Source organism: Copadichromis virginalis, linkage group LG22 (assembly GCF_057382275.1).
Source record: "Copadichromis virginalis isolate Kocher_CV1m ecotype Utaka linkage group LG22, C_Virginalis_male_GT1.1, whole genome shotgun sequence".
NCBI classification, from domain to species: domain Eukaryota; kingdom Metazoa; phylum Chordata; class Actinopteri; order Cichliformes; family Cichlidae; genus Copadichromis; species Copadichromis virginalis.
Genome location: NC_140638.1, coordinates 5,678,559 through 5,697,807, shown reverse-complemented (window position 1 = coordinate 5,697,807; position 19,249 = coordinate 5,678,559). Strand labels below are relative to the sequence as shown.

Genomic DNA, 19,249 nt, shown 5'->3' with positions numbered 1-19,249 from the left:
AGAGAGGCTGTTAATGCAATTTATTGCTTAAAAATGTAAATTGTTTATTTAAGTTCATTACAAACAGTCATATAATACACAATGCATGTAGGGTTTAAAAGCAATCTCATCTACTCAGTGTTTCATTTTCATTTTACTTTAACGAATAAGCACTTTTAACATGATGGTTAATTAAATATGAGCAATAATGTTCTAGAACATTAAAAAAAATAAATTTTTCATCATTTAAAATGGATATTTGTTGCGCTGCATGTTAATGAGTGGATATGTAGAGGCGCAGTTTACACGTTTGTGTAACATATGAAATATCCCCAGTTCATATAGCTGTGGGTTGTGTCAAGAAAGACAGCTGGCCAAATAATTATATGGCATGAATACTTGGAGAACCACCAAAATTAATGTCAAGAGTGAGCATCTGGTTTAACATTGTAGGATACAAGATAACTTAAAATGAACCAACCCCCCAAAAATACAGATTGGCCTAATGGGAGTCTTTCAACGGGCTTTAGGAAGATTTTTATGATATGCCCATCAATCAATGCCTTAAAACTGAAGGCTCTGCCTCCCATTCTACTTTTAAATACTCTAGGAACAACAAGTAAGCCTGCAGTGTGAGAGCGAAGTGCTCTAATAGGGTGATATGGTACTACAAGGTCATTCAGATAAGATGGGGCCTGATTATTTAAGACCTTGTATGCAAGATTTTAAATTCAATTCTGGATTTAACAGGAAGCCAAAACAGGAGAAATATGCTCTCTCTTTCTAGTCCCTGTCAGTACTCTTGCTGCAGCATTTTGGATTAGCTGAAGGCTTTTCAGCGAGTTTTTAGGACATCCTGATAATAATGAATTGCAGTAGTCCAGCCTGGAAGTAATAAATGCATGAACTAGTTTTTCAGCGTCACTGTGAGACAGGATATTTCTAATTTTAGAGATGTTGCGCAAATGGAAGAACGCAGTCTTAGATATTTGTTTAATATGTGCGATGAAGGACATATCTTGACTCCAAGGTTCCTCACAGTGTTACTGGCCATCCAGAGTAAGAATCTGGTTAGATACCATATTTCAGGGCTGACAATAACTAATAGAGCTGGGTGTCATCTGCATAGCAGTGAAAATGTACACTATGTCTTCTAATGATACTGCCTAGGGGAACCATGTATAATGTAAATTGGTCCTAGCACTGAACCCTGTAGAACACCATAGTTCACCTTAGTGTGTGAAGAGGACTCTCCATTTACATGAACAAATTGGAGTCTATTAGATAGATATGATACAAAGCAATTGCTCTAATAGAATATTATGGTCAGCAGTATCCAACTGCGGAACTGAGGTCTAGCAGGACAAGCACAGAGTCAGAATCAGAGAGATGTCGCCTTTCTGACCCGATGGCATGCTGTGCATGAAGCCCCGACATGCCGTCAGGGCTTCATGCACAGCTCTCTCTCTCTCTCTCAGTGCATTTTTCGCTTGCTTATTACCCACAAGTCTACCGTTATGTACTGACTTCCGACAAGGAAGTCTCGTTTCTGCTGTTAAATACTGAAAAAATGTAAACTTTTTAAAATCATGCGAAATTGCAAAATGCTTAGCTGTATCTCTAATTAAACCTCTGTGACATTGCCCTGCTTTACTTCAGCAGCATCAGGTAATGTTTATATGCTGATTCATGGTTTTCTTCCGTTTTTTTTCTATTGCAGAATATTGTTAAGGTTATCTGCTATGAAAAGTGTTCCGTTTTCTGTTTCACCCCAGTTCTTTTTATTACTCAGGCCTCCAGAGACGACACCGGAACTCAGTAGTTATTTCACAAAACCTTTATTCATCTTCAGACACTCATGCACCTTCCACAAGGGGAGATATACAGGGCCCGGCAGTCCCTCTGCAAAAATCTCAACTTCTTTGTCTGTTACAAGCAGTTTTATAGAAGCGACCCCCAATCGTAAACCCACATGATGTGTTATAAACCCAAAACACTGTGTTTGTGTATGTATGTGCGAGCAGGTGAGTGCTTGTGTGCGCGCACATACCTGTGCGTGTGTGCACGTGAGTTGTGTGTCGTAACAGTTAAAACACTGGGTGTGTGTCTCTGTATATGTGACTCCCTGCCTGTCATAAAAGTCCATCTCCCCTCCAGACCATAATTATCAGGTTACAAACACTGAGACCCCCACTCTACTTCCATTTGGCAGTTTCCACTGGGCCACTGGCCTCTTATTGTCTTACTTTTACAGCTAAGCATGGGGAGGGTCTCCTGCAAACCTACTTCTAAGTTGTGACAGTTATGAGCCTTTATTCAGGGACAAGGGTAACAGACTGCTCCTCTCTTTCCTATCTGTTCCATACAGTCCTAGCATCCCCCAACTGTGGCTTCCTATTTTCTTTTATGACAGGCAGACCCCCAGTGCCTCTCCCTCTACACAATTACACAGAGACTCAGGCCTATAGCTAAACCAACCTAAAACACACAGACATTCACAAATCCTTTCCTATTCCTGTGATCTAGAGCTGGACCCTCTCATCTAAGCAAACTTCAGGACATTGTACTCTAATCATTGTTTTCTTGTACTCACATAAGCCAGGCCAGGAAAATTGCCTTCATGTTTTTCTGTATTTTATTCTGAGTTACTTTGACACAAAGGAATCTGCTGTGATGTTTACACCTGTGATGAAGTCTCAGCTTTATTTTTATAGATATAAAAATATGGATATGTACTGATAAGTGATCAGAATTATAATATTTTGGACTGCCTGAGGCAAAATTTCCCCGATTCAAATTGAATCAAATCGTGGATCGAATCGATTCTAGAATCAGTGATGACACCCAGCCCTGTTTATAAGCATTTTCCCTTTCCAATTCACAATAAATCCAACCCTTAGGTCAGAAATATGTATAAGAAATTTCGCCTAATATAATGATATTTATAAACATACCTGTCCAGCTGTCCAGTGATTAATTTCCTAAGTACATGGAGGCAGGATCTCACAGCAGAAGCATACTCCATAATTCAAATTCAAATTCAAATTTTATTTGTCACGTACACAGTCATACACAGTACGATATGTAGTGAAATGCTTGGTGTGCTGTATATTATTATATGTATTTTTCAGTTATTTTATTTACCAAGATCAAGAAGTCACAAGTAAAGAAAGACCACACCATGGCGCATATTTAAACAAGGAAAGATTATTGATCAAAATTATTTATTAAACATAACATTTTTTTTCAGCCCCCCCCCAAAAAAACAAAACAAAACAAAACCCAAATAACCAATACATGGTCAAAGCAACACAACGGTGGCCCAATATGAAACAGAATTCCACTCTGTAGAGTGGGCAATCATAATGAAGCAGTCCATTTCATTTTGTAGATTCAAGTTGCTCTTCATATTTTTGGCCACCAGATGTCACCAGAGAAGACTGTGTTGAAAAGCTTCGAGAAATGAACCGTTTTTCAATACAAGCTTCAACGCTTCAGAAAGCTTAATTTGGCCATCACTAGGTGAGAACACCATTTGTCCATATTCTTAGTTAACATTCTTGTTTTGATTTAACCATATTTCATATATAGTCTGCAATAGGCAAACCTACTATCCCAGGTTTGTTTATGTTTTGCTCTTTTATAGATTATTAACATAACATCTTGGTTTAAATCAAAGTTTGTTAAGTTAACATGTTATTTATTTCAACTGTTAATTGGTTTAGTCTGAACTCACCTTACCTACCTGTGTTCCAGGAACAAAAGGAGAAAATATAGTTTTACTTCCTTTATTTATAGCTTCCTGGTTAATCTGAGGTCACAAGAAGAGACCAGGTGAAGAAGGAGGGAGAATCTTGGTAATTTAATAAAGCTGATTGTAGACTGTGTTTATACAGATATGGATTTATTGGTGCAATATGTATTGAATATACCGTAGAGATTTTTTTTTTTGCTAGTAAAGGGTAGTAGGATAGGTTGGAGTATGTTAATGTTCATCCTACCTACCTAATGGAATAGTCCTGGGGTGAATGGTCTATTTAAGCAGATGAATACAGGGGTTCAGAAAAAGGATCAGGTCAGTGTAGCTGTGTGCATTTTGACCTTAATTTCCATTAATTTAAGTTCAGTTATGTTTATTTGAACTGAGTTAATTATGGAGTTGAGTTTTTTTATTTTTTTGTAAATATTGTTTGGTCACAAGATGGTGAATAAATCACTCGCTACACTGGCTAGCATCTGTCTCCTGCACTTCTTTAGCTGTGAAGGTCAAGTCCTACCACAAGCTCATTGGTTTATATTTCATGTAACACATTTCTTTTTTTTCTCATACACTACTAATTATAGTAAAACAAGTTGTTTCTTTAAATTCTGGCACTTTTGTACATGGTCAGAGGGCCCGGTGGCGCCAGTGTCCAGCAGCCTCGCCTCTGTCAGTGGGCCCAGGGTGCCTGTGGCTACAATGTAGCTTGCCATCACCAGTGTGTGAATGTGTGTGTGAATGGGTGGATGACAGAATGTAGTGTAAATCGCTTTGGGGTCCTTAGGGACTAAGTAAAGCGCTATCCCTCTGTGGGGGGATACTCCCACTAGGCTTATATCTGGGACTCTCCACCATTTGACCTTAGAACTGAAGAAGCTTCTCGGATGAGAGGTGAAACGTCTTCAAGTAACTTAAAGAAGTCCAGATGCTTTTCTTTGCAAGCTCCTTTGACTACGATGACCTGGATGACTGAGAACCTTCACAGACATATACAATACAGGCCATTTTGTATGCATGATACTACAGAATTTCAATGTCAAGATGTAACAAAAAATTAATGTAAGACAGTTACCCACAACATACTTATACATATATACAGAAGTGCAGACTTTACAGTAACTCTTAAATATAATGGAGAAATATTCAAGAATTTTAAGAAAGTTCAAGAAAGTTACCATTGACCATTGACCATTGAATTTTAAGAAAGTTTTTTAGTTGATATCACAACCTAACCTATTGCTCTTCTAAGGTAATTTACTGTGTGCAGAGTGTTTATCAGGCTTCTGGATTCAGTTTCTCAGAGAGTTCAGAGATGTTGTCAGGAGCTGTAAGAAAAAACAAACTGAGTTTACGTACGCTGCATAATTTTCTTTAATAAACAGCTGGTATAATTATGTTTTTATTACCATTTAACTCTTAGTCACGTCTGTCATTACTCTTAGTATTTCCTTACTTTTGTATTTTGTGTTTTACTTGGCAAAATACAATGGAAAGTAAGTGGACTTTTAATGTTTGTGCACAGCAGGTATGTAAGCCATCTGTGCTCACCCCCCACTCTGTCAGTTTACAGCAAGAGTCATCTGAAATGTGTCAAACTGCAGTGATATACAGGGATTAGGGGCAGGAGATTTCTGATGTAGTCCAAAATCTGAATGTTTGGTTTACAGGTATTACTTATGGATACAGTGTCCTTATTATTTGAAATCATGGGCATGGACATTTTGCTTATTCACAAAGGAGGACTTTTCACTCTTAATCTGCTATTCATTATAGTAAAAACATGAATAGGTTTTACTCACGACAGGGAGGGCATTCAGCTGAAACAAGAGGAAAAAAAATATTTCCCTTATTTATTACATTTCAGAGAAATGCTGAATTTTCCAAGCATCAAATTTAAGTAGAGAAGATGAGAAGAGAATAGGTGTTTTTTTCATCTTACCTTTCTTCTTTTTGCAAATGAAAGCAGCAGCCACTATGAGGGTGGCAGCAAGAGGAGCCACAGCAGAGATGATGGAATTGGTTGTGTCAAAGGGCTTCTCTGTTCAAAACAAAACAAACAAATAAAAAAAGGAAACAAAGAATTGTAATGATTGACTCCTCATAGAAAAAAGGGTTCGATAGTGTACCTTAAGACATGACTCACACATTAACCCTCTTTTCAACCAATTGCTTTTTGTTTTTGTTCTATAGCAGATTATAGGCACTATTTGAAAACCAAAGAAAGATTTTGTGAACATGATTGACAAACTGCAAACCACATTAACAGCGTGAATATTGAAGGAACAGAGACTCACAAAGTATGGATGGAAGGTCTGAGATTATTTGATCATCTGTTGGTGTCATGATCCTGGGTCTGGGGAACCAAGCATGTTTCTTTTTTCTTTTTCTTTTTTTGTTTTTGGAATATCCCTTGATATTAGCATTTTTTCTTGGTATAGTCATTTGTATATCTAGCTACCTTAGTTATTCTCTGCTTATTTTATGGTATCTAGTTATCTAGTTAGGTATCTAGGTTTTGTTACTGTGCCTCCGCTGTGTTCCTTGTGTTACATCTAGTCATCCTTGTTTCTTTATTCCTGTTTTTCCTGTTTTATTTTGATAGTCCCTCATCCTGTGTGTAGTATGTTCAGTTTTGTTTTTCTTCCTGTCTCATTGTTTCTGATTAGCCTATGCCGTGTTTCCCTCTTTTTTCCCATCCCCTTGTTTTCCACATGTATTTAGTCATCTGTTCTCCTCTGTCTGTTGTTGGTGTGTCTGCTTAGCGTCCCTTGTGTTTTCAAGTTTCATGGTTCCAGGTCCTAAGTTTTGTGATTCAGGTTTTTGCGGGGTTTTTTTCTATTCAATTTGTGTTTTTTGTTTTTAGCTTTCCCCAGTTTAGGTTTTGTTAGCTCTAACAAATTCTTCCCATGCTTTTATTTGTCGAGTTGTGCAACCCAAAATAAAGGCTCATCTTTTGTTAACATCTTACTCTGTCTCTGTAGTCCACATTTAGGTCCACACTGTCTTCACTCCATGCTGTCTGCAGCAGATATGACGGTACAGACCAATCACAATGGTCTCAGCAGACTCAACTCACTGTCAACGTTCTCGGCGAGGCCGGACTTGCCGAGACCGCACGGGAGTACGGACTTGCCGAGAACGCGAGCACGGACTCGCGATTTGTACAATTGGAACACCAGCGTACTTGATGATGTCACAGGTCCGGAGTTTTTTCTGCCATCCCCTCTTAATTTAACTGTGAGTAATATGTTATGAAGCTTAACTCTAATCACAGCCAAACCGGTTTACTCAGGAACAAATAAAACACTGAAATAAAGCAAACATTAACATTTAGAAGTGATCTAAGTTACTTATATATCATGTTTAACCTCAGTAGTGAAATCTCTATTAATAAAAATAGTGTACATGTACATACCTTAATAAATACAAGCAGGTGAGATGTTAGAACGCTTTTATTTTTATTTTAGTGGACACTCAATACAATAGACAGCTACTGGGGTTTGGGGTTTGTTTAACCTGAGTAGCGAAAAGACCACGGGGGTGAAAACGATGCGCCGCTAATGATCCTCGACCTCGCTGTCTGCTATGGAGCTGGCAGGTCACAGACCTCTCCGAAAACGTCGGAGCGCGTTTGGAAATATATGATATCTTGATAAATCGAGCAGATATTTGAAGTTTACACAGCTACATTCTTGCTTGAAAATAACTTAAACGTTAAACGCACAAGTACGCATATTGAGAAAGGCCCCTAGACTTCTGTCCTCAAAGTTAGGTCAGTAGGGCTAAATGTCGTGGAAGCCATTTTTCCAAGCAATCCACTCCTTCACCAGCTCTACATGGCTTCAAAGTTCATCCCCACCCTAACCAAGGCAAAAAAAAAGGACTTCAAAAAGCACCACCGGAGTCTACAGTTCACTCGGTTGGTGCGGACGCCTGGGGTGAGTGAAACTGACAGTTTTTCTCAAGCTTCCTGAGGTTACAAAAATTAGGACTGAGACTGTTAACCTCACCTCAAAATATTTAAAGACTGTTTCTCTATCATGTTTCTGTGACTTCCACCCGCTACTTGCTCAACCACTTGCAGCCTCCACACCACTACCTGATCAACCACCTGTCCAGCCTCCACCAGAGGTCTCTGCACCATCTGATCCAGCTAGGTACAAACCTGTGGTCAGTGCTCTGCCTGGTCCTGCTCAGTTCAAGGGTCTCCATTGACGTCGGCTTCCAGCCAAGCTGCCCGAGAAACTCCTTCCCCAAAAACCTACCAAAGCATGTCAATGCCTACACCGGCTACCTGGCAAGCTACCTAGGATCTCCCATTCTCCTCGATGGAGAATCACTGGTACTGCAGCTCCGCCAGACCTGTTTCGTATACGCCACTGATGCAGCGGTTGTCCACCTGATCTGCTTGGCCTGTGCCATGGTACTGCAGGCAATGTCAAAAAGTGCTCCATTAATGCTGCTGGCATTTACATGACTTGCAGCATTATTTATTCATACAATAATCACACGGTTGCTGTAACAGTACATTCAGCGGCTGCAGCTCTCCTGCTGCCAGCCATACACATCACCACCAACAACACAAGCAGAGCACAGATTTTAAGCTGTAGATGCTGTGCAGTTGAATGCATTTCACCTGCAGCGGCATCGCAGACCACGCCCCACCATATACCCCCATCGCCTCTCTGAAGCCTGCGGGGCATTCAGCCGAACCTACTCTCCCCTCTGCGAGGAGGCAAGTGAATCGGCTTGGACCATCAGCGCCCCAGGCCAGGGCCCAGCGATGGGGAAGTGTCCACTCTGGCGGTCGCCCGCGCATCCAGTGACGCCGGTGACGACGTGGTTCCAGGGGTCCCCCGCGTCTCCAGTAGCAACCCCGGAGCTGGTCCGGTGGCCACCCAGGTGGCAAACAGTGGTGGCGCAGCAGGCATGGAAGTGAGTCGGGGCTCACTGGCAGTTGGGCAGGCAGCCAGCACACAGGACCACGGAGCGTGCCAGCCTTTGTTGGAAGACAGGCCGGACCGGCCGCCCTCGGGCATTGCAAGACCCCTGCGCACCTCGACCTCCGTCTTCAGCTTGGCAGGTCCCGCTGGCACGCCAGCCTCCGGCTCATCCCGAGTTGGTCCTGCCCGCGAGCTGTCCACCCTTACAATACAATACAACCCTTATAATAATCACACGGTTGCTAAAACAGTACATTCAACGGCTGCAGCTCTCCCACTGCCATCCGTACACATCACCACCAAAAACAACAATAACACAAAAAGAGCACAGGATTTAAGCCATCAAGGCATGATTGTAGATGCCGTGCTGGTGAGTCCATCTCACCTGCAGTGGCATCGCAAACCACGTCCCGCCACAATAATAAAGCATTTTGTTTTTTATTATAAACTTTGTCCTAATTATGTCCTGGGGCCTGGGACAACTCACACTTTTCGACTCTCCTTTTTCTCCCTCCCTCCCTCCCTCCCTCCCTCACACACACACACACATAACGGGAGGGGGAGTCCCACACATTCTCCCTGCAGCTTGGACTACACTGCCCATGAGGCTACATTCTTTAGGGCTATGACTCTAATACTGCTCATATTGACTTCATATTAACATATTTTTGTAATAATTATTTTTAAAAATATTTCTTCACGTCATTATGCGGCCCACAAGTAGGGATGACATGGGCTGTGAGATTGAGAACCAGGCATTAGAGTCTTATTGAGTGTTTTGTTTGGGTTTCCATGGAATTACCAGAAATAGAGAGGGCATAGCCTAACAAATGAAACGGGAAAAGACTGTCGTGTAATCCATTTGTTTGTTAACACTGAAGGTTTTCCAATTAGTTTTAAGGACAACCTGATAATAAATTAATTACAATGATATTTTTTACAACTGTAAGGCTTGGAAGAAAAAATGGATGGACTAGTTTTTCAGCATCATACTAGATAGGATATTTCTGAAGGTATTGCACAAATTAAAAAAGTCCAACATAATTTTGTAAAATGCACAATAACGGATTACTGATACACAATGGATACACAATTACTCCCACTGGGTTTATATCTGGGACTCTCCGCCATTTGACCTTGGAACTGAGGAAGCTTCTCGGATGAGAGGTGAAATGTCTTCAAGTAACTTAAAGAAGTCCAGACGCTTTTCTTTGCAAGCTCCTTTGAGCACAATAACGGACATATCCTGGTCAGAAACAACTTCAAGATTCTACAAAAGTAGAAAACATTTGAACTACAGAGCAAATACAAAAGACTGAATATGTCTTTCTCATATCTATAAGACTATTCCAGTCTTACCCCAGTTGGTCCTGATCATGGCTTTGTCCAGTTTGGTGATGATGTCTTTTTTAACACCAGAAAGCTGAAACACACAGTCATAATTCCCGAATTCCTCAGGTGTCACTGTTGAAAGGTCCAAGTCAACACTCATCTGGAAAGTGCCGTCATGGTTTGGCAGGATTTCTCCATGATTCACACCTTCATGAATCTCTTCTCCATTCCTTCTCCAGAACATCATGGCCCCGTGGGGGTAGAAACCTGTAGCGTGGCAGTTGACTGAAGAGGAGGGAGTCCTCTGGAGGAGAGACACTGAGGGAAGCTCTAAAGAGAAAATTTGATCAATTAACAGTTAATTGGAAGCATAGGCTTCATGATTATTTTAATGCAGGCTATATATATATATATATATATATATATATATATATATATGTATATATATATATATATATATATATATATATATATATATATATATATTAGGGGTGCAACGATATTCGTATCGATATTGAACCGTTCGATACAGTGCTTTCGGTTCGGTACGCATATGTATCGAACAATACAAAATTTGTAATTTATTTTATCAACTTTCCTTCTGACGATGCTGTCTGTGTTGAGCGCTCAGTGAATCTGCGTTCGACTACTCCGCCTAGGCTCGAGAGTGCAGCCTAGGCGGGGTAGTCGAACACAGATTCACTGAGCGCTCAACACAGACAGCAGCGTCAGAAGGAAGAGCGCAGGGCAAGCTAGCGAGACAGAAGTTAAGCTCTCCTTGCAACATGGACCTCTCCCACCCTCATTCAGATCTGGCGTTTGGAATTATTTTGGTTTTCATGTGACGTATGACCCTGAAGGTAAGCGAGTCATGGACTAAAGTAAAACAGTATGTTGGATGTGCCATGCAATGCTCAATTACATGGGAACTAGTGCATTAGCGCAGTTAGCTCGTTAACGTGTTGGCCGTCTAGCCCCATGCACGGGGCGATCGGCGGTAGCTCGTTAACGGAGATTTGCCGTGTTGTGGCGTTAAGGTCATTTCAACGAGATTAACTTGAAAGCACTAGTGGGAACACAACGAATATGACTGCACATTTACGCCGACATCATCCTAGTGCAAAGACAAGTGGAAGCAGACAAAAACAACAAGCACGCATGCTACAAACTTTAGCCGAGTCATTTAGACAGCTGTTAGCACAGGATTCTCCTTATGGAGACCTGATATGTTTAATATGCTGCTGAGAATATAGCCCAGAAGAAGCGGATAGTATAGCTTTTATTTTGGAAAGAGCCATTTCTCTGTAATAAACTCTCTTTTCCAAAGATGAGTGATTCCTCAATCAGATACAGGGCTCGCAATATCGCTAGCCCGACGTCCCGGGGCTAGCGATTTTTTCAGTCGGGCTACCAAAATCTATCTCTGCCCTGCCCGTCGGGCTATTGTAGAAAGGAAAAATATATGTCAATGCTTTTGCATTCTTTCAGAAATGTAGCTGGGTAATTATGTCATTGGCATCGGTGAGCCACTGTCAATATGTGACATATTGAAATCGCGTTTGAATTTGCGCTTGTTTTTTTGCTTTCACTTTGCAATCGTGCGAACTGTGTATAGAGAGCGACAGCACTGATCTGTGAGTGATGATAATTTGTGCACCAATTCCTCTGACATTGTCTTATTAATCGTTGGCTTACTATGCAAACATGACAAGTGAAATCTCCCGCAGCAAGCTTGAACATGTGAGAGGTTGATCGCACAGAGAATCGCTGAGCTTATGTGAGTGCGTGTGTAAAAGCAGCAGGATATATGATATATATTTTATATTATTTTAGTTCTGCTGAGCCAAATAAGACAGGTCAGGGTGAAGAAGTGACAGCCAAAGAAAAGCTTACCACAAAACGGAGAAGTTATGACAAATCAGACTATAAGGCAAAAAGAAAGTGCAGCTTTATGGTTTCATGGACAAAATAATTTCTGTGGCTGCAATATAACGAGCTAAATAACCAGGGGTGCACATAAGTGGTGCGCATTCGCTGTCAAAATAAAAAACACGCACAAGGGTTAGGGTTAAATTTAAAAACTGTACTTTTGAGTTAAAATATATATTTATAATTTTAATAAATGACAAATTAAAAAGGCATGAACATTTTTTTTGTATCGAAAAAATATCGAACCGTGACACCAAAGTATCGAACCGAACCGAACCGTGAATTTTGTGTATCGTTGCACCCCTAATATATATATATATATATATGATAAATCATGAAACTACATCAAGTTTTTAATTTACCTGTTCTCAGCAGAAAGCTCATCCCATATTTCAGATTGGTCTTTAGTGTATAAACACAAACTTGGTTGATGTAATTTGTAAAAAAGATATTTCGAGCACTGTCATTGTCCCATAAATGTTTTATAATGACAGCCTGTGGTTTGGGGGCAATCCATGTTTGTGTCTCCATGTTAAACGTTAGGAAGTCTTCTCCATCATAGCCATACAGATTAAAACCACTGACTTTGTCAGTCTCATCATCCCATTCACACGAAGTCAGTCTCTGGTAAATGTGGACAGCTAAGAAAGACACACAGACTACAGTAAGCCAAAGTCATATATATTAGGGGTGCAACGATACTCGTATCTATATTGAGCTGTTCGATACAGTACTTTCAGTTCGGTACGCATATGTATCGAACAATACAACATTTTTAATTTATTTTATCAACTTTCCTTCTAACGATGCTGTCTGTGTTGAGCGCTCAGTGGATCTGCGCTCGACAGTGCAGCCTAGGCGGAGTAGTCGAACGCAGATTCACTGAGTGCAGGGCAAGCTAGAGACGCAGAAGTTAAGCTCTCCTTGCAACATGGCAAACTGAACCTCCCCCACCCTCATTCAGATCTGCTGTTTGGAACTATTTTGGTTTTCATGTGAAGTATGACCCTGAAGGTAAGCGTGTCATGGACTAAAGTAAAACAGTATGTTGGATGTGCCATGCAATGCTCAATTACATGGGAACTAGTGCATTAGCGCAGTTAGCTCTTTTAACGTGTTGGCCGTCCAGCCCCACTCACGGGGCGATCCGCGGTAGCTCATTAACGGAGATTTGCTGTGTTGTGGCGTTAACGTCATTTCAACAAGATTAACGCTGACAGCACTAGTGGGAACACAACGAATATGACTGCACATCATCCTAGTGCAAAGACAAGTGGAAGCAGACAAAAACAACAAGCAGGCATGCTACAAACTTTACCCGAGTCATTTAGACAGCCGTTAGCACATGATTCTCCTTATGGGGACCTGATATGTTTAATATGCTGCTCAGAGTATAGCCCAGAAGAAGCGTATAGTATAGCTTTTATTTTGGAAAGAGCCATTTCTCTGTAATAAACTCTTTTTTCCAACGATGAGTGATTTCTCGATCAGATAGATTTATTTTTTATGACTTTGTTGTTTCAGCAACATTAAATTTAAAAACTGTACGTTTGAGTTAAAATATATATTTATAATTTTAATAAATGACAAATTAAAAAGTCATGAACATTTTTTTGTATCGAAAAAATATCGAACTGTGACACCAAAGTATCGAACCGAACCGAACCGTGAATTTTGTGTATTGTTGCACCCCTAATATATATATATATACAGTGGGGCAAAAAAGTATTTAGTCAGCCACCGATTGTGCAAGTTCCCCCACTTAAAATGATGACAGAGGTCAGTAATTTGCACCAGAGGTACACTTCAACTGTGAGAGACAGAATGTGAAGAAAAAATCCATGAATTCACATGGTAGGATTTGTAAAGGATTTATTCGTAAATTAGGGTGGAAAATAAGTATTTGGTCACCTCAAACAAGGAAAATCTCTGGCTCTCACAGACCTGTAACGTCTTCTGTAAGAAGCTTTTCTGTCCCCCACTCGTTACCTGTATGAATGGCACCTGTTTGAACTCATCATCTGTATAAAAGACACCTGTCCACAGCCTCAAACAGTCAGACTCCAAACTCCGCCATGGCCAAGACCAAAGAGCTTTCGAAGGACACCAGGAAAAGTATTGTAGACCTGCACCAGACTGGGAAGAGTGAATCTACAATAGGCAAGCAGCTTGGTGTGAAAAAATCAACTGTGGGAGCAATCATCAGAAAATGGAAGACATACAAGACCACTGATAATCTCCCTCGATCTGGGGCTCCACGCAAGATCTCATCCCGCGGGGTCAAAATGATCATGAGAACGGTGAGCAAAGATCCCAGAACCACACGGGGGGACCTGGTGAATGACCTGCAGAGAGCTGGGACCAAAGTAACAAAGGTCACCATCAGTAACACACTACAACGGCAGGGAATCAAATCCCGCAGTGCCAGACGTGTTCCGCTGCTGAAGCCAGTGCATGTCCAGGCCCGTCTGAAGTTTGCCAGAGAGCACATGGATGATACAGCAGAGGACTGGGAGAATGTCATGTGGTCAGATGAAACCAAAGTAGAACTTTTTGGTATAAACTCAACTCGTCGTGTTTGGAGGAAGAAGAATACTGAGTTGCATCCCAAGAACACCATACCTACTGTGAAGCATGGGGGTGGAAACATCATGCTATGGGGCTGTTTTTCTGCCAAGGGGACAGGACGACTGATCCGTGTTAAGGACAGAATGAATGGGGCCATGTATCGTGAGATTTTGAGCCAAAACCTCCTTCCATCAGTGAGAACTTTGAAGATGAGACGAGGCTGGGTCTTCCAACATGACAATGATCCAAAACACACCGCCCGGGCAACAAAGGAGTGGCTCCGTAAGAAGCATTTGAAAGTCCTGGAGTGGCCTAGCCAGTCTCCAGACCTCAACCCCATAGAAAATCTGTGGCGGGAGTTGAAAGTCCGTGTTGCTCGGCGACAGCCCCAAAACATCACTGCTCTCGAGAAGATCTGCATGGAGGAATGGGCCAAAATACCAGCTACTGTGTGTGCAAACCTGGTAAAGACCTATAGTAAACGTTTGACCTCTGTTATTGCCAACAAAGGTTATGTTACAAAGTATTGAGTTGTATTTTTGTTATTGACCAAATACTTATTTTCCACCCTGATTTACGAATAAATTCTTTACAAATCCTACCATGTGGATTCATGGATTTTTTTTTTCACATTCTGTCTCTCACAGTTGAAGTGTACCTCTGGTGCAAATTACTGACCTCTGTCATCATTTTAGGCGGGGGAACTTGCACAATCGGTGGCTGGCTAAATACTTTTTTGCCCCACTGTATGTATGTATGTATATATATATATATATATATATATATATATATATGTATATGTATACAAATAAATTTCAGTAAACCTGTTCAATACCTTGTCCCTGTTTCATTTCTCAGCATTAAGGATAATATATGCATCTATGGTTTTATTTTTGTGCACCTGTTTAATATGATGAGTTGTTACTAGTAATGTTCCTGGCCACTAATTTCTTTCTTGACTACATAAGGAAAACGATTAACTGACAAACTGACTAGTGTAAAACTAAGAAACACTCAGGTATTAATTTGAAAAACCTAAAGCAAAGGCATTTATCTCATTCTTCAATAATGAATAATGCTGCTTAAATGTGCACCTCACATTGTGCAACATGAATTTACTAAAGTGTATATTATGTGTATATTATTTCACATTCCATTACTGAAGCACGATCCTTTTTGCTATTTTAATATGCATGAATCTTCTGGTACTCCATAAAATATATCATGGTATACATTTTTGTTAAATTAATTCCACTTCAGACAGCTACAGCAGGGATATGCAATGTATACACTGAGTAATCTATTTTAGTGGAACAAAACCAAATCAACAAACTTCAATGCACAAACCTCCCGTTTGGTTTAAGCGCTTTTTCACAACATGAAATTCTTCTTTAAATAGTTGCTGATGCACTGTGCACTCCCCTGTGTACAGCTTCCAGTACTTTGGATCCTCATCTCTTAATGTTTCCATCCAGTCCTGTTTGGGTATAGCTGTTTTGAGTTTGCTGTCACAGTAACCGACCTCTACATCATCATTCAGCATAACAGCCACAACCTCCGGGAAGTTTGGGACTCCAGAAGATGCAGTGAAAAAAATAGTCATGGAGTGTTTTACTGTACAGAACAGAATATCAGAATGAGACACTAGAAGCATCTAATAACAAGTCTTCAGATAATTAAACACCCAACAGACATATTGTTTCCACTGGTTACGTATGGAAATTGATGAGATAATATTCTATTTAGATACCATAGTTAAACAAAATCCAGTAAATGGGTAAAATTGTAGCAAATGCCATTATATAACTGATGTAAAAATCCTTATGTCAAAAAACATGGTATGGTAACATTTTAGGTCAACATTTTAACTGTAAATACAATTTGCCTGTGTGTTTGTTTCTAAATATGTAATTTCCAGTGTTTATTATTACACTGCCAAGAAAACAAGCTTTAAAATAGGAACATTAATGCATACTTGCATAAAGATGAATTTGCATACATAAACACAAGATTTCAGAAAATTTGAAATACAAAATCAACTTCTAATGTCTTCTCTTAAAACACTTAAGAGAAGGGTTAAAAAAGAAAAATACATGAACCTTTACAGTTCTTACTAAGTATCAGAATGAGGAAGAAAGGTGATCTAAGAGAGAAGTCTCTAAGACATACTGGTCTGAGTATTTCAGAACTGCTGATCTACTAGGAATTTTCCACAAATTTGTCTCTAGAGTTTACAAAGAATGGTCCAAAAAAGAAAATATCAAGTGACCGGCATTTCTCTGGGTGAAAAAAAGTTGCTGATGTCAGAGGTCAAAGGAAAACAGCATAATGCTTTGAACTGATAAAAACAACAGTAACCCAAAGAAAAACTTGTTAAAACCAATACATGTAAAAAAGCATTTTTGAACAAACATCACATCAAAACTTGAAGCAGATGGGACACACTTGCTGCCACTCATTTCAGCTAAGAACAGGAAACTGAGGCAATAGATTACATGGATTCACAAAAATTGGCAGCGGAAGATTGGAAAAAGATTGCCTGATCCAATACGTCTCGATTTGTGATGCAAAATGCAGATGATAGAGTCAGAATTTGGCATAGAGAACATGAAAGCTGTCAAGGGTAGTGTCGTGGATGAGAGAAGGAGGACCCAAACGCTGGACTCACAGGCAGGTAGGTGAAGGTGGATGTTTATTGCCGAAGGAGTGAGCAAACGGTACAGAGGGAGGAAATGGCTGGCTGACCGAATGAACAAAGGACTGACTGACTGACTGACTGACTGACTGACTGGACATACAGACGACATTGACATCAGACATACATCATTAATGACCCGACATTGAATGGGTAGAACAGAGGGCTTAAATACACAGACTGGTGATAATGATGATAATGAGAGACCGGTGAGTACACAGCTGAACATAATGAACTAATGATAATGGGAAGAGGACGGAACATAATGCACATGGACCAAGGCTAACACAATAAAACAGGAGGTGAAGCAGACAGAATATAAACAGTGAACATGAACTAAGAATACTGGGTCAAAGACCCAGAAACCCTGACAAAAGCATTGATGTATCCTGCCTTGTATCAACAGTTCAGACTGTGGTAATGGTGAAATGGTAACGGGGATATTTTATCACGGAACTTGAGTATCTTAATAACAACTCAACTCCACAGCCCATCTGAGAATTGTTGGAGACCATGTCTATCCCTTTATGGATATGTGGACCATGTTCCCATCTTCTGAAGGGCGCTTCCAGCAGGCTAAAACATTATGTCACAAAGCTCAAATCCCATCAAACTTATTTCTTCAAGATTACAATGAGTTCACTAAACTCAAATGGCCTCCAAAATCACCAGATCTCAATCCAATAATGGATCTTTTCTTGAATAGTGTTGAATCAGTCCAAACTATCATTGTCAAAGTGTACTTAATAAAGTGTCCACACTCAGGGTATCATAAACCATAGGAAACTGCAGGACACTGCTTTTAATGCAAAAGAAAAAAGTAAAATATTTAAAAGGTCTTACCTGAAGATGAAATGTGGCAGAAAAGCAGCAACAGCAAAAACTTCATGCTGAATACACAAAGAGGAAAAGCATATAATTTATAGACGAGAACTTTTTGCTGAGGTTGATTTTTCCTGGTTTTGTGTTGCAGTGTTTATTTTCCTCCTTAATCTGTTCACTACTTGTGACTTGTGATCCTCACTACAAAAGTGTTAAAGCTCCAATGTGTGGAAATTGACTTTTCCGTGCTGTCCGTGTCATTTGTGAGAAAGCAGGTTAAGAGTTTGGCATGAAGTACACCTTTCTTCTTCTGTTTGCTTTGTTGTTGCTTTTACTGCCTCTCAGTCACACCCATGAAGCATCTCTCTGTCAAATTCCCCTATAATTAAAAACCTGTTCATCATGTTTCTGCTTTTAGATTACTTTTACTTTTGATTTATAGGTTAAGGGTATTATTTGTTTAAAATGTGGTTCTCATATCATCTGCTGAGGACTACTCGGAAACATGTTAAAGATAATCTAGTTAACACTGGTTTCAGTTAACTCCACAGCAAACAAACAGAACAGTATGATATACAGGGAGTGCAGAATTATTAGGCAAATGAGTATTTTGTCCACATCATCCTCTTCATGCATGTTGTCTTACTCCAAGCTGTATAGGCTCGAAAGCCTACTACCAATTAAGCATATTAGGTGATGTGCATCTCTGTAATGAGAAGGGGTGTGGTCTAATGACATCAACACCCTATATCAGGTGTGCATAATTATTAGGCAACGTCCTTTCCTTTGGCAAAATGGGTCAAAAGAAGGACTTGACAGGCTCAGAAAAGTCAAAAATAGTGAGATATCTTGCAGAGGGATGCAGCAGTCTCAAAATTGCAAAGCTTCTGAAGCGTGATCATCGAACAATCAAGCGTTTCATTCAAAATAGTCAACAGGGTCGCAAGAAGCGTGTGGAAAAACCAAGGCGCAAAATAACTGCCCATGAACAGTCAAGCGTGCAGCTGCCAAGATGCCACTTGCCACCAGTTTGGCCATATTTCAGAGCTGCAACATCACTGGAGTGCCCAAAAGCACAAGGTGTGCAATACTCAGAGACATGGCCAAGGTAAGAAAGGCTGAAAGACGACCACCACTGAACAAGACACACAAGCTGAAACGTCAAGACTGGGCCAAGAAATATCTCAAGACTGGTTTTTCTAAGGTTTTATGGACTGATGA

The 19,249-nt window shown here is 40.3% G+C and overlaps 1 protein-coding gene across 1 annotated transcript; it reads right to left on the bottom strand.

Annotated features, from left to right (window-relative positions):
• Positions 1 to 3,184: 3,184 nt before the first annotated feature.
• On the bottom strand, positions 3,185 to 18,277 carry LOC146682523 (class I histocompatibility antigen, F10 alpha chain-like). The gene is made up of 6 exons (XM_085446700.1): positions 18,050 to 18,277; positions 15,859 to 16,125; positions 10,042 to 10,344; positions 5,679 to 5,777; positions 5,539 to 5,556; positions 3,185 to 5,064 (listed from the first exon to the last, which is right to left on the bottom strand). The coding sequence occupies exons 1-6, from the start codon at positions 18,093 to 18,095 to the stop codon at positions 5,015 to 5,017; spliced, it is 783 nt and encodes a 260-aa protein (XP_085302826.1). The 5' UTR covers positions 18,096 to 18,277; the 3' UTR covers positions 3,185 to 5,014.
• Between the last annotated feature and the right edge of the window lie 972 nt (positions 18,278 to 19,249).

Excerpts from the sequence above, each read along its gene's own strand:
- LOC146682523 (XM_085446700.1), bottom strand. The coding sequence starts at position 18,095 with ATGAAGTTTTTGCTGTTGCTGCTTTTCTGCCACATTTCATCTTCAG. Across the intron at positions 16,126-18,049 it reads CTGCCACATTTCATCTTCAG|TAAAACACTCCATGACTATT; the intron begins GTAAGACCTTTT and ends TGTTCTGTACAG. Across the intron at positions 10,345-15,858 it reads GCGCTTAAACCAAACGGGAG|AGCTTCCCTCAGTGTCTCTC; the intron begins GTTTGTGCATTG and ends TTTTCTCTTTAG.